Source organism: Sinocyclocheilus anshuiensis, unplaced genomic scaffold (genome assembly GCF_001515605.1).
Source record: "Sinocyclocheilus anshuiensis isolate Anshui unplaced genomic scaffold, SAMN03320099.WGS_v1.1 scaffold1286, whole genome shotgun sequence".
NCBI lineage: Eukaryota > Metazoa > Chordata > Actinopteri > Cypriniformes > Cyprinidae > Sinocyclocheilus > Sinocyclocheilus anshuiensis.
In genome coordinates, this window is record NW_015554223.1 from 420,678 (window position 1) to 439,365 (window position 18,688).

Sequence of the window (18,688 nt, forward strand, 5' to 3'; positions counted from 1 at the left end):
ACCTGCCATTGAGTTACAGTACCAGCGGCAGAGACAACAGAAGTGCACGTTTCTCACAACACACACCTTGCTGAGTCATCCAAACACACACACACAAACTCTCCAATAATACATACATACAGATGCTTGAAACACCGCAGACATCTTCAACTAAGTGCTACAAAGCTCTACAATCCTTCTATGAATTGTTACACACACACAGCAACACAAACACAAGGCTGCAAACTGAACCCGAGATAACACAGAAATAACACACAGTCTCTGAGCAGCAGGCCAGGGTAAACCTAATAACTCTCACCACACATCAGCACAACATGGATGCTCAGTCAAGCTGGTTTCAGGTGGTCTGTGAAATAATCATGGCATACAACATTTTCAGATCCTCCTCATTAGTTTAGCGTGTAGATTCGATTCCTCCAGAGCCGAGATTTCCTTCTTTCAAGGTTTCCTACGAGTGATCAATAAAGTACTTATCAGGTCTTATCTAAAATGCCAAAGGTGGGGACCTGTTGTGCGTTTAAAGGTGAAGTGTGTATTTTCTACAACACTAAAATATTTTCTCTCTCAAATGTTTACATTTCAGTTACAATTTGTGTGCACAGTTAACACAATACATACAGTTTCTGTTAACATATTGTTGACATTGTTATAGACAACCATTCAATTGTTTGGGGCATGATCCTTCAGAAATCATTCTAATATGATTTGATGCTCAGAGAACATTTATTATTAATATTATCAGTGTTGAAAACAGTTGCTGCCTAATTTTTTTGACACATTGTTTTTAGGATTGCCTTATATTTTTGACACATTTTTTTAGGATTCTTTGATTAACTGAAAGTTTAAAAGAACAGCATTTATTTGAAACAAACAAAAAGAAAATTGTAACAATATCTTTACTTTTACTTTTGATCGATTTAATGCATCTTTGCTGGAAAAAAAACTTACTGACCTCAAACTTTTGAATGGTAGTATATTATATATAGACTTATAGACATATTATCTACCTGTCTATCTATTCTGTACTGATTTTTTTTGTCCAGATTTATTAAAATTTAAATGCAATTCATAGTTTGGCATAATCTTTTATTATTATTTCTTAGAAAAGCAGTGAAGCAGTTTTGAGAAACATTTTGATAATATTTGAAAAACGTGTGTCCATCAAATTGAAGTCATGTGGTGCAACCGACATTAAGAATATGATATCAGGAAGACCTTTGCAGACCCTTATGACAGCGTCAAGTTCAATAATTCTTAAAATATCCGATAATTTTTTTATGAAAAGGTAAAGTTAGTTCAGAGTATAAAATGTCATGTGGTGCAACCCACCATATATTTATATTTTGATATTTATGAAATTAATAATTCTTTATATTTGTAAAATAATAATAATAATTATTATTATTATTTAAAAAAGACTAAGACTTTTTATTCAATTATGATTGAGATGTGTGCATCTTAAAGTTTTTCACAAACAGTTCTGTCCCAAACTTTAACTTCTACTGCTATGTAGAACCTGACTCCTGGCTTATTAATAATTGTCTCTGCATATTAAACTTAGGCAGATGAAACTATTATAACAAAAACGTTATTGTACAAACCTTTTTAAGCTACAAAGTGCTCAGCTGAGAAAGTGTGAGGCAGGGCAGCCTTTCCTGTGACAGACTGAAAGCTAAAGCTAAAAGCCTCCCTGTGACTGCAGTACCGAGGGCCTCAGTCTTCTCCCGATCCGTTATAAACCCTAATCTCCTAAAACAACAATCAAACACTGTTATGCAGGCAAGCCCTTACACTTCTTTAGAGAAAATAATTGAGCATGTACCTTAAAATCTGGCCCACATGCGCATATGAGCATTGCATAATCAGCCAAACCATGTCTGAGGCTAAATATGGTACAGTTAAAACAATTATTAGGCAAGCACTTTGGCCAGAGATCAAACACACAAACACACACACAAACACAGCTTATAGCTGATGTCATCTACAGCCCAGAATATCAACATCACCCATAGCCACAGAAATAAGCATGTGAGAATGCAAAAAGAGGATGTTTTTAAAAAATGGCCACAGAAACCAAGAGAATATAACAATGAATTAACAGACTAATAGAGCTAATGGACACCTTACTTTCTAGCGAAGACACGCACGCGTGTGACGGGCAAACATGCCATTAACATTTGATGCTGAGAATCGCCTAAATACAGCAGCTCTCAGACCAGTCGGATATGCATTATTCAACACTAGACATAACACGTCCTTGTATATACGTTAAACGAGAGAGGAGAAAGACGTTAAGAGCTTGAAATGTTTTGTTTTCTTGCGTACACACACCGAGGGGTCACATCATTCAGTGCAGAAACAGAGATACTGGAATTTATGTACAGAGATGTTCTGAATGCTACAACCTTTAGTTGGAGATGATGACACAGCAAGTCCACCGGGCCTGAAAAGTTACTCAAATACTCACAAGCTTGTGCAACCAACACCAGGCCTAAAAATGAGAGAGGGATGGAGGGAAAAGACAGAGAGAGTGATGGAAGATGAGCTGCCACTGGGGTATTCCAGCATGGATTAGTGACTGAGAATTATGTGTGTGTGTGTGTGTGTGTGTGTGTGTGTAAGAGGAGTGGAGGGATGGAGGTGTAATCGATGGTTTAAAAGGTTTTCAGTCACACCAACACACACACATTCACTATTCTTTCATAGCTCCCTATGAAATACAAAACTCATCTGAACACACACACATATAGGCTAGAGTACATGGCAAGCACCAATATCATCTGACTGTGCAAGTGTCAGAGCTGTGTGATAAAACTCAAATGGCACTTTAAATCTGAAGAGTGTCCTTTTTTTTAAATATCAAAATACTCAAAGTACTTCCTTAAAATGGCTGCGAGTGTGTGGTGCTTTTTGTTGAGCATCCAGACCAGCCCAACACAGCAAAAATGGCTCAACCAATAGCGTGAAGCTGGGGGCGGGACTATCTGTCTTTTTGACTAGAGAGACAAAAGAATGTTTGAGAACCTGTTTGAAACAGTCATTATATTTTCTAATCCGTTTCTATTTCTTTTACACTTAAGTAAAAAAAAAGTGTGGATGTAAAGTATATAGCTAAATTAAAACCAGACACATACACACATTTGTTTTTTAAGACTTTGTTGACATTCATTGTTTTTACACTGAGTTAACAATATTAACAACATGAGTTTTTATTATTCTGTTGTGATGCACAAATTACACACTTCAACTTTGACATTTTTAAAAAACCAAAAAACAGAACTTTTGCAATGTTTCAGATTCAAACTGAAAGACAACTTGCATTAACTTTTTCAGCAATCTCATCTTTTAGATTTACTTTCTATGCCTAAATATTTAAATTAAAAAATATTAATGTTATTGTTTCCACTATTCACTATTTAGTGTAGTTGTGCATAATTTACACACTTCAGCTTAAAAACATCTTAAAATCCCATTGAACCTTGTCTCACATTCAGACCTGGCAACTTCTTATCTGCACAGTTATGTTATTTAATATAGTCATACTGAAGACGCGTGTTGGGTTGAAATCCAGTCGGCCTTCCGTGAACAAGTAACAGAATATCGCAACTCAAACAAAGTGTCTACACAACAAGCAGGCGGCACGTGAGGGTAGGACGTCCTCTCTTTGCAGCTCTGAAAACATTTTCCACCTGTCTTCCATCCTGGCCTTTATATGATTAGGTGCACATGCACACACTCGCCTGCTCATATCCAATATGTTACACGCACACACACACACACACACCTTCCCTTCACTAAACACATACACACCCTAACTGATGAATTAGAAAGTGAGTGCCGTAAATGCCCGTGACAAACTGGTTCAAAGTTCAGAACAAATTCCAGTAAGCTCTTGAACAGGTTTCAGCACATGAAGAGAAGGACAGAGGGAAAGCCAGAGGGAAAGCGACAGAGAGAGAGAGCGAACATGAGCTTGCATTCCTCAGAAGAGAAGGAAAGGGAATGGGGTACAGAGGAGAGGGGGTGGGGTGGGGTGTTAAAGTGGCGCCAGACAGCATTTGAATTCCCGGCAGTTGACCACACAAACACACACTCTTACACACACAGGTTTAGACTGTGTATATAATGAATAAAAGTGTGTGTGTGTGCTGACTTTCATTATTATTTGAATAGCATTATCACAAACTCGTACACACACACAGACATGTTTACCCAGTTGAATGAGGACATAACACAGACATCTATTGTGTTTTATATTACTGCTGAAGCTAAACTGGTGATGGGGAGTCGACTCCAAAGGAGTTGATTCCTCGATTCTGAATAGCCCTAGAGTCGGAGTCGACTCTCGTTGTCGACTGTTGCTGTGACACTGAAATCGCTTCAATGATTCTCTAATCCCTATATAGTGTATATAGTCAATTGCCATGCTATGTATAGGGATCCACTATAATATAGTGATATTATCAGCAAGGAGTGAGCGAAAGGAGTGAACTGACATATTATACCATGCATCAGAGAACTGGAGCTGTCACAGAAACAACTTTGTCACATACTTTTATCCTGCAGCTTCCTTTATAAATAAACAACAGTCACAGTGACTTTAATTTGTAATTTTACCTCCGTGCCAGTTCGTTAGTTTAATTAATGTTATATTCATGCAATTTGGTTTTCCATGTTTACCCTATTTGTGTTCATAATCATTAAACTACGTTTAATCATTAAAAACTCACATCAAGAATAAACAAATCAATAAGTGTATATTACTGTATACTGTACACTATATAGCTTACTTTAAAATAATTTTTACTTTTTTATTTTTATTTGTTCTATCACAGTAAAGACTTTCCACTGAGTTAATATTTGTATTAGTTAATAATATAATTACATTTAAAATATTAAAAACATGAAAAAATAATATTTAAACATTTAATACACAAAACATAAAAAACATCTATGAAAAATTTTATTATTTTTTAAAGTTTTAAATATTATTAAATATTGAAATATTGAAAGGATATTTTAATAAATTATAAATACAAAATGTAAAATATTATTTTTACTTTTTATTTGATATCTATCCCATTATATCTTTTTATTTAATTTTGTATCCTAAACCTATTTTTACATTTTCATTCATATATTGTATATGTTTGTAATGTTCTTGTGGGCACTGTTGGCTGCTTCTCACAATCCAGCAGATTTCAGATTCATCATTAATGGGACATCTGGACCACACAATACAGGCAAAACCTGACCTACACACACACCTTGTAGCAGCATCACAACAAAAAATTAATGCTTTAACATTCACCCAATAAGGGATTCAAGGTGGAGGACACAGAAAAGGGAAATGGTCTCACATATAGGGCATAATGTGAGCAAAACCTTCCTTATCTGAAGTGCTTATGACCAGCACTTAACATCAGTTAATGTCTCAATGTCGCTGGATGCAGCACTCAGAAAAACACACACATAGGCACACAATCCAGGTGTTACACTGAGTCACGCTCATGACAATGCAGCCTCTGTAAAGTACCTGTATTAGATTTCTCTCTCCCAACACACACACACACACACACACACACACACACACACACATACACACAGAGCAACATTCTTCCACAGCAGAGCAGGCTGCATTTCATCAGGTTCAAGCACAGAAGCTCCTGATGACAGTCTGGACCGAGAGCACACAATCTAACAGCGGCTGAGCTCTAATGAGCAGCCGGATCAGCACAAAAAGTGTCGGGAAAACAGTACAGCGTGACGGAGAGAAACACAGCCACAAACATTAAAGCTTTAATCACACTGAGAAAAAGATTTTAAGTCATGTTAAGTCACTGACATGACCTAAAAGTTAAACGTTTGTGTTTGTACCACATCTGTGGAACACTATCTGTGTCAAGTTCTGAAGCATCCGTGTTCAAGAATGCCCTAAAAAGCGAGCTTTTCCAAGAATGTGATTCGATGTGTGAGAGTTAGTGCTTGAGTAAATGAGTGTGTGTGTGTGTGTGTTTGGCAGAATGCTTTTCCTGGAATGAGTAATGCCACACAGGCTGCAGTGATTTAAAGGGTTAGTTCACCCAAAAATGAAAATTCTGTCATTAATTACTCACCCTCATGTCGTTTCAAACCTGTAAGACCTTCGTTCATCTTCGCAACACAAATTAAGATATTTTTGATGGAATCTGAGAGCTGTCTGACCCTGCATAGACAGCAACGCAACTGAAATGTTCCCAAGTCCAGAGACGTAGCAAGGAGATCTGTAAAATAATCCATGTGACATCAGTGGTTCAACTGTAATTTTACGAAGCTACGAGAATACTTTTTGTGCACAAAAGAAAAAAAATAACGACTTTATTCAACAATTCATCTCTTCCGCATCACCCTGTAGTGCCATTTTGGAGAATATCCACTGGACGTAAACAATGTATGCTGTTCTGTGTCAGCTGCATCACGCCAGATCTGTTTCCTACTTTGTTGTGATTTGATCTGAACGAAAACAGCGTATCCGTGTGACGCAGCTGACACAGAAATATCTTAATTTGTGTTCTGAAGATGAACGAAGGTCTTACAGGTTTGAAACAACATGAGGGTGAGTAATTAATAGCAGAATTTTCATTTTTGGGTGAACTAACCCTTTAAGCTTTGAGCAGGAATGTAGGTGGTCCCCGTTTTTTCTGCAAAACAAACCAGTGTGAGAGCATGTGTGTCAGCGTTAACAGAGTGAGTGTTTGCTGAACCATGAGAAGATTGCCCTATTAACGGTTGTCAATGGCACGTCCATCAATATCAACACTTTGTCCATTATTCAAAATCAATAAACGTGGCTCAATAATATACAGTCTGTAGGACTGCGTCTCTTCTGCATCGTTCGAAACGAGTGAAAACAGATGTCCGAACTCTCTTTGCACAGTGCAGTTATGTGCAAGTCTAATAAAAGGCTAATGGAGGTTTCTCTGAAAGTGTAATGGAAAGCTACAGTATGAAGTGTAAACAGTGGTTGGAAAGAGATCAAATCAGCGAAAAAGGTCACGTAACCGTTAGCATCTCATTAAAGCAAACATATTAACATTCACAGACATAAAATTGAATAATTAGGAATTAAAGCATTTTATCCTTAAGAGTTTGTGAATGAATAGTACTTTTCTACCTAGTTATTGTGCCTTGCAATGCAGTCTGGGGACATTTTTTTTTCTGTTGATCCCAGAGGTATACAGTCAAAGTAGCAATTGATAGTGAGCATTTAGATGTCAAAGCAGATTTTTCAGAGTAGTTCAGCTGATAAATTAAATATATAAAAAGGTAAAGTGACATGACAACTAATCCAAGCCCAGATATTCTGTTTTTAAGATAGTGAACCAGGGTTTTACTAAATATATCTATAAAGCCATATGTTGTAATGCCCTCTCAAGTGTTTGGCTGGCACGACACGCCTTCTTAGATATCCAATATGGCATACATATTTGAAAAGCGCAACCATTAGAAGCAGATGGCATAAGGATTTTAGAAGGTAAGAGGTTTTACTTTGTAGCTTCCATAAAATGACCAATTTTCAAGTTTCATTTTTATCAGTTCAATAAAATGATGAACATTTTCATTTGTTTAATAAATAACTTTTTATTCTTATCCTTGTCATAAATATAAAGTGATCAAGTGCAGAGAGAAAAAAACTAATAACAACTGAGAAGTAGTAGTAGTTTCTAGACAGACCCATAATAAAAGACAGAAAAAAAATAGTTCCAAAGTTAAGAACATTTTTGTCTACCACTTTTATAATCTCACTGTTATCATCATCAGCAAAACAACCTTTTAGTGTGAAAAAGATAAAAAGATATTTCTGAGATTAGATGAACATTGCCACCATCAGTCAAAAATAATTAGTTTGGTTTGCCACAAATAATAAAAAAACATACACACCTACAAAATATACCTAGTCAAAGGCTTTATTATTACCAACATTTATTTTATTATATTTGAAACAAGTATATGCGAGAAAAAAAACTTATATTTGTTTATAGAATGTGATCAGCCATTGTGAGTTTAGACAAGAAAAACCACAAAAAAAAATAAAAAATTAAAGCACATACAAAACCAATTCTCTTACACATTTCCGTTTAAAGAATCTGCAATAATACTATAATATTATGTTTATTTTTAAGTATTTTTAAACAAAGTGTATTATTTAAATACATTTTTTACTGTATTGTGGCACTTGAAAGGGTGATTCACAGCTGGCAAGATGGCCTGTGGCATTCCCTTTTGCCAAAATGTGGCGAAACGCTGGCACACATCATACCTCACCGCTCCAAACCATAGCTCCAAACTTAATCTGGGAAAGGTGAACATTCCTGCATCATAACTTGGACTGAAAGATGAATGTGTAAAAAGCGAGCATGTCTCCAAAAACCTTGTTGAGCTGCAGGTTTAATGACTGCATTTTTTATTTATTTTTTTATTATTATTTTAATTTTTTTTACAGAAATTATGCTTTGATTATATTTTTGATTATTGAGCTGCCGGTTTATGCTCACTTAAGTGACTGCATTTTTTTCATTTATAGGGATTTTTTTTTTTTTACAGAAAATAATTTATGCTCTGATTATTGTTGAGCTGCAGGTTTAGGCTCACTTAAGTGACTACATTTAATTAAGAAGAATTTAATTATTTATTCTAATTATTTAGCCTGACATGTTTACTGTTCCAAAATGTTCTATATGTTTCTTAAAAATAAAATGTGTTCAGTGGGAAAAAAAGTTGTTTTTTTAGCCAGACATTTAAAAATAACATATTTTAGAGCTGTAATCGCAATACTGTGATACTGTGAAACCGTGATATTTTTATCTAAGGTTATCATACCGTCAGAATTTCATACCGGCCCATGCCTAGATCACATCTGACCTCACTAACTAGAGCGAACCGGAACCTTAATCAAATATTGTAAATCTGTAGTACTACTGATCTGAAGAAATGGGGAATTACACAGAAGAATTTAGGAAATTAGATAAGGAAATGAAACCAGGCTGCCGTTGTTCATACGCTCTTCTACAGTGTCATATGCAGTTGAGGAGATGGCATCAGGCCCTCATGCCACTGGCTGCATGGCATGTGACCCGCGGGGGTAGGGGTATGTGCTGGAATGCAGGGTTAGGGGTGCAGATATGGAAGGTCATGAGGTCAGGGTCATACACACACATGTCCCCCCCCCTCCCCCCGATCATACACAGGGGCCTCTGTGCTTCTGTCAGTCCATAAATGACTCCAACACATGGACGCTCTCGCTCGTATTCTACGCTGCCCCCGTAACCCACTGACATGACAAACACACACAAACCACTGTGCTCCCCTGTCGGTGGACACACCATTATTGTTCTCCAGGGGTAAAAACAAACAAAATACGATTCAACCCCAGAGGACCTCATTCATCCCTAGAAATACACCATCCGTACGCTTCCAGTGAAACATTTATTCCCAATGCTCCCAAATCGAGGTACAAGTTCTCCCAAGGCGAGTGGTCTAAGAAAAAAAAAAGTACAAACTGTATCGCTGTGTTTAATATGATCTCACACTTCAATGTCAACGAAAAATCCTGCCTATGTGAGTGACATTTACAGGCGTTCCATTTGCGTTTACAGAAATAGCATGACGGCGCAATCGTTTGATGGGACTGATGGGAAACTAGGCAGTGCGGAAAATACAAAACACATTCACATGCTGGCTGTCTCGCACAAACATACGCACATGCTGCTGAACAGGATACATAAGCATGTAAACATAGAGAGGTGCCTGTTGATGTTGAACTGGTTCCAGAGAGACCTGAACAACTGAGGCGGCTGCATAACACTGACTCAAATGGAGCACACAGTCTCCTGTGTAACAATGTGAACGAGTGATAAAAGGCTGCTAATTATTCCAAATTAACAATCTATTACACCTACATGGAAACCAGCATACAGTAAGCATGACAACGACACACTCACAAACATACAGGCAACATGTAGAATAAAGCAAATAAACAGAATAAGCAACATGAAACACATGAAAACTGTGCCAGGGTTCGAAATTATCTGGAATTGGGTCAAAAATGCACCTGAAATTTAAAATGTGATATAGTCGCTATTATTTCAATTTATTTATACAACAATTAGAATTTGATTGGCTGAGTGGAATTCTTTATAAGGGAATCGTTGAATTATTCACTTAAGCGATTCATTCAACACCACTGATTCACTCAAGAGCAAAACAAGGGACTGCATTTATGAGGGAGCCATTGAATCATTCACTCAAACGATTTGTTTAAAACACCAAAACACAAACACTTCCATTAGACTAGGGCTGCACAATTAATCGAATTTCTAATCGCGATTACAATTATGGATGCTACAATTACGTAATCGTTAAAAGCGGCAATTAATCGTTCAAAGTCCACTTATGTTATTCTGCGTGCTTAAGATGCGTTTTTTTCTTTCTGCATGTTATCTTAAGGGTTTTTCCCATTATTTTAATTTTAGTATAACATTATAATACCATTCATATTTTTACTTTTTTATAATTTAAAGAAGAAACCAATCCGATGTATAGTTGACATTTGAGGCTTAATACTATAGAAAAGCACTAAAAGTTTTTCAGTTAGAGTGTTTTCAGCTTGTTTATTTTCATATAAAAATACGGCATGCAGTTGCATCAAACAATGGTATAAACATCATTCAATGTAAATTGTGATAATCGTAATTAATAATCGCAATTACAATTTCAAGGGAATAATCGACAATTATGATTTTTGTAATCGTGCAGCCCTACGTTAGACAAAACAGACAAAAATAAATGTGATAACTGTCAATATTCTCTAAAATGTAAGTTACTCAATATTCATTTCTTGTTTATTTAACTGTTGTGTAAAAGAAATATCAGACTAGCAATTGTGCTGAATATATTTTAATAATTAATAACTGCTTATGTAATTATTACCACTGAGAATTTATTTAAATGGATTGATTAAAGTAAACTTAATTTTAAAAATTAGGCTATTTGACAAGGTTGACACAATATAATAATAATAATAAAAAAAATTTAAAAAATAGTTAAAAATGCCTGTGGGGGCAAATACTGAATATCGAATACATTTCTGACACTGATGGCCAACACCTGCCTCTATGAAAAATAACAAGCCAATACTACAAATTAAAGCTGCAATCTTAACCACTGACTCTTCACTAACAACCATCTCATGAGACAGCGCACAAATTACAGGGTTAGTCATTCAGGATACTGCTGTACTAAATACAAACTGAGGCCTGATGGGTAAGACCATAGTTAAACCACAGACACTTTCAGATGTTACAGAGGAAACGAGATCAGCCAGGGTCAGCTGAAGCCTATTTATGCAGACACACACCACCCGGAAAAGAAGAAAGCCTGAAGAGGTGCGCATCATTTTCTGAATTCATGCAAAGTGGCAGTCAGAGAGTGAGGAACTGATAAGAGCAGTGTCTCTTATCTAATGTGATTCAAGTGGCAAGAGCTTTTTGAGGAAGTTGATAGTATCAGTTTTACAAGGACTCACAGACACACACATGACTTTTATCAGGATGCACACCGTACCAACGCTGTTGTCACCTCCTGTTCTCATAACAAACCAAGGCTTTCAGAGAAAATGCTCTCTCACCAAAATGCACTACGTATGTATACCGCTGTGGGTGTTTGCAGGTAAGAACACAGACTGAAGAGATACTAAAACCCGATAAAGAGTGAAGCACTTGGAAACCACATCCTATACTCAGTACTGTATCTTTGTCTCACTATCTTGCTCGCTCACTCGCTTGCATACTCAGCAGCTGAGCTCACCTCGTAACTATCAAGGTCAGAATGTGGCCTGCACAGCCATAGACTGATAAAACCGCAAGGTACTTGTAGTAGTTGTTGCCACCTGACTTAAAGCAACATTTCATCCCGTCTCTGCACCTCATCGCTAACGTTCAGCTTCACAAAGTCAACATAAATAAAAATGACATCCTCTGTCGATTTAAGATGAGATATGTGTGATATGAAACTTTTATCTTGCAAAAAGGGAAAACCAATGCTACTGATGAAAGTAAGTATTTTAGAGCAGGTCAAGAAGTCAACCACATCAAATTTCAATTTTACACATCTTCCTAGTTAAAAATGCACTCCATTTAGGAAAAAGATTGAATAATGTTGTCTAAACAAATCACAGCTGAAAGTGACATGTGGTTTTCAAATGTGTTGATACTAGTATCACAGCATATATAGGCCTAATTAACTTCTGAGGTAATGCATTTCTTTAAGATATTTAAAGGGGTCCATATTATGCTTTTTCACTTTTTCAACTTTAGTTAGTCTGTAATGTTGCTGTTCAAACAGAGTTCTGAACGCGAGGTCTGACTTTCCCGGAGAAGTGTCACCTCTCTCAGCGTCTGTTCTGTGCAGTGAGCGGCAGAGAAGCATCGCATTCAGTTGGCCGCACCGCAGCCGACTCGTCAATAAATGAGTACAAAACAGCGTTTCTTAGCACCTGTCGCTTACTGATTGTTTGGAATTATAAATATGAGCGTAGTTCGTCTGTTAATATCACATGCACTTTTTTGTTCGTTGTTTTTTTTAGTTTGTTACTCAGACGCAGGCAGTGCGCTGCATGAGACAAAAAAGTAATATAGCCAAAACAAACGGGGAAGTTGTGGCCTAATGGTTAGAGAGTCTCAAAGGTTGTGTGTTCGAGTCTCGTACCGGCAGGGATTGTGGGTGTGGGGAGTGAATGTACAGCGCTCTCTCCCACCTTCAATACCACAACTGAGGTGCCCTTGAGCAAGGCACCAAACCCCCAACTGCTCCCCGGGCACCGCAGCAAAAAATGGCTGCCCACTGCTCCGGGTGTGTGTTCACGGTGTGTGTGTGTTCACTGCTGTGTGTGTACAATAAGGATGGGTTAAATGCAGAGCACTAATTCCTAGTATGGGTAACCATACTTGGCCACATGTCACGTCACTTTCACAACCGCATAGCTGCATGTTGATTTTATCAGACGATGCCTCGATTATAAATGAGAGTGACTCCTGGTTAACATTAAAAGGGGTCGTGTTTAGTCACTATTTAGTGTGGCATTTTTTGACAATATTCACTCATCATGACAGTAAAATAGGGCATTCTAAGTCAATATACTGCAGTATTTCCTCTCTCAGTCAGTAGAAAATATGGTTAACACCCGTTCATGCATGAAAAAAATAGTCATGTACCGTGAAACCGGTATAATTTTGAAAAATACCGTGATATAAATTTTTGGTCATACCGCCCAGCACTAATGTCACTGTTATTCTTTAAAATGAAAAGATTATACACAAAAGTACTTGCAATTTAACCGGACGAACTTCATTAAGGCCGGTCAACAGCGCGAGACAAAGCTACAACGCATCGCGCGCTTGCATACTGGGTAATGACGAGCACGCTCGCAGTGCTGATTGAATCTAATAAATCCGTAAAACTTCGAGCGGTGCGGGTGGCGGCGCACGACCGCTGAGAAAATCGAGATAGAGAGAAAGCAAGAGCGTCTCAACATGGATTCACAAACATGCCACGATAGGCCTCCTGAACAGGGCTACTGAAACTTCCTGGAGTTGGCGGGACAGTAGCAACTTCACAAGTACATACTGAACATGTAGATACATGTTTGGAAATGAATACTTACGGCAAGTATGCTAATAGTGATTAAAGTGAATTAAAAATACTGGAAAGCATTCATAAAAGTAGGCGATCGTTTCACCTAACGGTAAATTAGTGCGCAGCTCTGTTATTAGGCTTCAATGCACTTAAAGGTCAAAGCTTAAATGTCTATATTTAAAATCCCTAGAAACTGGACCGACTGTAAAGTGGCCCATTTATAAACAAAGTGATGAAAACGTTTATTAAACACTCCGGTGTGAAAGCGGGGCTTCCATTTTGAATGTGCCATGCTACTGGTTCAAAGCTCGCGCTTGAGCTGCACAGCTGGCACGCGCGGTGTGCGAGGAGGACTATTTTTTTGGGGGAAAAAGGAGTATTTAACATTTTGCGGGGAATCCACAGCGTCGATTTCGACATATTTCCAAGAACGACACAAGCTGCTGTTTGAAAGTTGTAGCCATTCAACAGGTTCAGTGCGGAATGCGCTGACAGGACTGGAAGAAGCGGTCATTAGGTTTGAATGAAACTATTTAAAGTAAAACCTTAAACTTGAGAACTTGTTACCATTAGAACTACTAGAACGGACGCACTGAGCTGGACTACGTCTAGACTATACCGCAACAATTGAGGTTATTTAAATGAATGAACAATTAACCGCATTATTTGTTAAGTTTTAAGATTTGAAAACGGCCATTCAAGTTCATGAGTTAAAAACATTAGATTCACCTGATAATGTAACCATGGAAACCAAACAAACAAAAATATCCGAGTATAATAAATCCTGGAAACACACTGTCAGCTTTTCTGAAAGTAAAAGTCAGTTGTCATGAAACTGCATATGTGAATTTTGACATTGCTTCCCGTTGAATAATGTAAAGAAAGCTGGTTTGAGTGTTGTTAAATCCATACTTGATACACTGGCTCAACAAGCTCACAAGTCAAAGAAGTTGTGGCAGCACTTGATAATGAATGCCTGGGTAACTTACCCGCGTCCCCCGGGGTTTTCATGGTGAAAGTTATCTGCTCCTAACACACAGCAAGCTGGGTGAAGTTGTCAGTTCAGTAGTGGCGAGACTCGGCCTCTCCCGCAGCCCCGTCTCCAAAAGGCCAAACTTTTGTCCAATGTTCAGCGCTCTTGTTGCTCCCGCTGTGTGTTTTCTGGCCTCTTTACACGATCCCTCCAAACCCTCCGACCGACAGCGCTGAGTTTGGGAAAGCGGCTCAGTAACTTACTTCCACTGGCGCGACGGGACGAGGTGCAACGGAGTTCCGAAACAGCGCTTTCCCGTCTGTCCCGGGAGCGATCGATACAATCCCAACACGGCAGAAAAGCAGCACTCAGCGTCTCTCTGTTACATACGCGCGCTCTTGTGCCCAGTTGATGGTTTTCGGAACATTTTATCCTTGTGTTAGTTTGTCATCTGCTCTCCTGAGGCTCGCCATTCGCAGTATATCAGTCAGTTTCCCATTCTCTTTTTCACACCGACTTTTTTTCCTTCCTCCACTCTCCCTAGTCTGAAACTACTCGCTGTCTCCTCCCCCATTTCTCTCTCTCTCTCTCGGGTGTCGTGTTTCGCTCGGTGCTGCCGCACGGGGCCGCCCACACTGCCGGGGGAAGGAGGGTAATGGGGTGGGGGGCGTGAGGGGGTTCGGGCACTGGCTGAGTCACGCCCCCTCACCACGAGTCGGGGCTGGCGTCACTGCAGCACGAGGCGTCGTTATGGAGACCGCCAACCATTGTCCGTGATGACATCACATCCGCGTCCTACGAGAACTTGAAGTTCAGCGTCATCGCGCCCGTTAACGTCAGCAACAAGTGTTTTTCGAGCTAACTAGCCATCGTTGTCTTTCATTTAATGACAATTATCTACCCCCATCGAATAATGATTTCCCGAATTCACCCCGCAAGATCAAAGACTGAACTCAAAGGGCACTTTTGGCCGCTCAAATATTTTCTATTAAAACAAAATGTAAAATATTCTGTGGCATAAACATCATGCCACATATATTATGTACCATATACAGTTGTTTAATGGATTATATATATGTATATATATTTGTGTGTGTTTATGCTACATTTTGAGAACCAAATGTCCCCACAATAGTAAGACCTGAATTTTTTGACATTGCCTGCAGTCCCCACGAGGGATAAAACTATTAAAAATAGTAAATTATGTTTATCTGAAAGTGTAACGATGCAAACAGTTTTTCTGTAAGGGGTAGGTTTAGGGTTAGGGGATAGAAAATATAGTTTGGCCAGTATAAAAGTAATAATAGTCTATGGAAAGTCCCCACATTTTATAAATACTGTGACAATGTATTGCCCAATATTAATTAATGTTGGCATGAGGGTACTGTTCTTGCCACACAGATTTTGATTTGCTGCACAAAAACGTTTCAAAATATGAATCCTTTTTTAAAACTTTTAAAATTGCTCCTGCTTTATTAGAAATAACAGATTAAGTCAAACCAACATTATTTTTTTTTCAAGAACTGAATGGCACACAAAAAAATTTAATTAATTTCAGAAACTAAACATGAGAAGTGTATTCACGTAATATATATATATATATATATATATATATATATATATATATATACACACACACTACACACACATTCTTAAAAACATACATAAATTAATGAGATTGCATATTTCATCCTCCTTCATATTATAGGGAATATGAGAAGTATTAAACATTCAGAAACATATAACATGACCTTCCTCATGTTTTCTGTTCAGTGATTTCATGAAGATTGCCAGTAAAACAGAATCGTGTGGCCTAGTGACCACAACCTTTTGTTGGCACGTGAATGAGAAAGAATGAGAATATTGCTGTGTGAGAAAGTGTGTATGTTCATTTCCTGTATGATTTGAATGTGATCCATCTGCTCAAGCATATACATCCTGTGTTAAAGCTGAGCACCTGAACCATAGAAGGACCCCCATCCCTCCCTCACTGTCGAACAGTTTTTGAGTAAATGTGGTGTCTCTCATGAGCAGTGTAGCATGTCTGCTGTTCTAGATTAGCACATCCTACTGCTAGAAAACGGGACTGAAGAGGGTTGGCACAAAATATCTTTAAAGGTGCAATAAGTAATTTTATTTCTCCTAAAAAAAAAAAAAAAAGGGTATTCCATAACATAATTCAACCAGACACTTTTTCAATAAAAACATTAATAATGGCTGATAGTGAATAACCTTTAATAATGTTGCAAACTATTGCTTTTCATGATACTGCATTTATTCCACTAGGTGTCAGTATAAATCTAAGATGGCTGACATATCAATGGAAGCCTGTTTCCGCCACGGAAAAAAAAAATGAAAAAAGGTAATTGAGAATTTTTCCACGCAATTTATTCTCAGACTCTCAGAACTGCAAGTTATAAACTCAGAATTGCAAGATAGAAACTCGCAATTGAAAAAAACTAACTCAGTATTGAGAAATATAAACTTGCGTTTCTGAGAAGAAAAGTCAGAATTGTGAGATATAAACTTACAATTACCGTCCAAGAAAAAAGACAGAATTGTGAGATAAAAAGTCAAAATTAAACTTTTTCATTTTTTATTCTGTGGTGGAATCAAAGAAACAGAATTGGGAGATGTAAACTCGGGAATTGTGAGGAAAAAAATGTCAAAACTTGCAATTCTGTTTCTTTGCACCACAAATTAAAAAATTGAAAAAGTTAATTGTTATTTTTTTCTTCACAATTCTGCCTTTTTTCTTGCAATTGTGATTTTATATCTCACAATTCTGACTTTTCTTCTCAGAATTCAGAATTGCTAGAAACAAAGTCTGAGTTGAGATATAATAGTGCTTTTATGAGCTTTAACCTGATCAATTGTCCTTTCCTTTGAGAGGAAACTGTTATTGTGCTGTGAGCTGTTATGCATGTTGTAGTGGTTCTCATGATTGTGCTTGTTGTTATTTGTGCTAGTCAGCGTCAGCAGTCATTCCTGGTCACAGGAAACAGACGTACCTCAGATAAGCATCTCAGCTCCATAATGCTGCTGCTGCAGTCTGTGTGAACGTGTGTGTTTTGGAAATATCCAGTGCTGTCACATCTGGAAAGAAAACAAGAGCAGTTATCGGGATGGGCAATTTCCTTTGACTGTAATGGACAATAAATACAATCTACTATTGTATGTACACACAATTTTCCATTTCCTCTCTCTCACACTTGAATCTTCTTTCTACTTCCTTGTCTCTTCGTCTACTGTATCTCTGTTTTCCAGTGTGCTGAAATGTTTTTTAAAAAAACTTTCTTGTTCTGCTAACTGCTAAATCACTATCCTACACTCTCTATCTCTCTACCAAAGCACAATCCATTCTGCTGTCCGATTCATCCACTGCATCCTTGAAATGTTTCCTTCACTTCTGTATTATTCATCCACACCATTATTTAGCCCTATCAACTTTCTCTTCCTCCTCGTCCTCTGCTCTCTGTTCCACTCCTGGACTTTATGTCAAGTCTGTTAGCACAGTAAACCTCAAGGTTATCCGTTTCTAAGAAAAGTTCCTTACTGTTCTCACTCTCACATGCAGTGTGTTTATGTATTGACACACAACTCGCCTTTTCCTCCGCACTTCTGTTTATGTTCAGGTATAACCAACAGCTCTCTCACTAAGTCTACCGCCTTGCCACAAACACAGAAAAAGCAGGAGTGACTGGAGAAACACTAGTCAAAAGTTTGGAAATGCCTACTCTGTTATATATTTGCACTTCTGTATGGAAGCTGTTTCTGCCTGACAAAAAGTCGACTGTGTAATGCTTTATAATATGGTTCCATTTGTTAACAATTAACATGAACTCAGTGAAAAATACTACAGTGAAATACTTCAATACCACAATGAAAAAGCATGTGTTAATCTTAAATTTAACTTCAACATTTACTACATTATTAAAAACAAAATTTCTCTCTGTTAATATTAAAAAGTTTAATTTTTTTAACGTTTTGTGTAAAACAAAGTCACACTGAAAGATATAAACAATTAGTCATTACTTTGTATCT

At 37.6% G+C, this 18,688-nt stretch overlaps 1 protein-coding gene across 1 annotated transcript in view; it reads right to left on the reverse strand.

Moving 5' to 3' along the window:
- Positions 1-15,230, reverse strand: part of LOC107671192 (ETS domain-containing transcription factor ERF-like) — a 49,035-nt gene extending 33,805 nt beyond the window's left edge. Inside the window, exon 1 of the mRNA XM_016464079.1 lies at positions 14,661-15,230. Within this exon, the coding sequence (XP_016319565.1) occupies positions 14,661-14,682 (22 nt within the window). The 5' untranslated portion in view covers positions 14,683-15,230. The remainder of the gene's footprint in view (positions 1-14,660) is intronic.
- Positions 15,231-18,688: the final 3,458 nt, after the last annotated feature.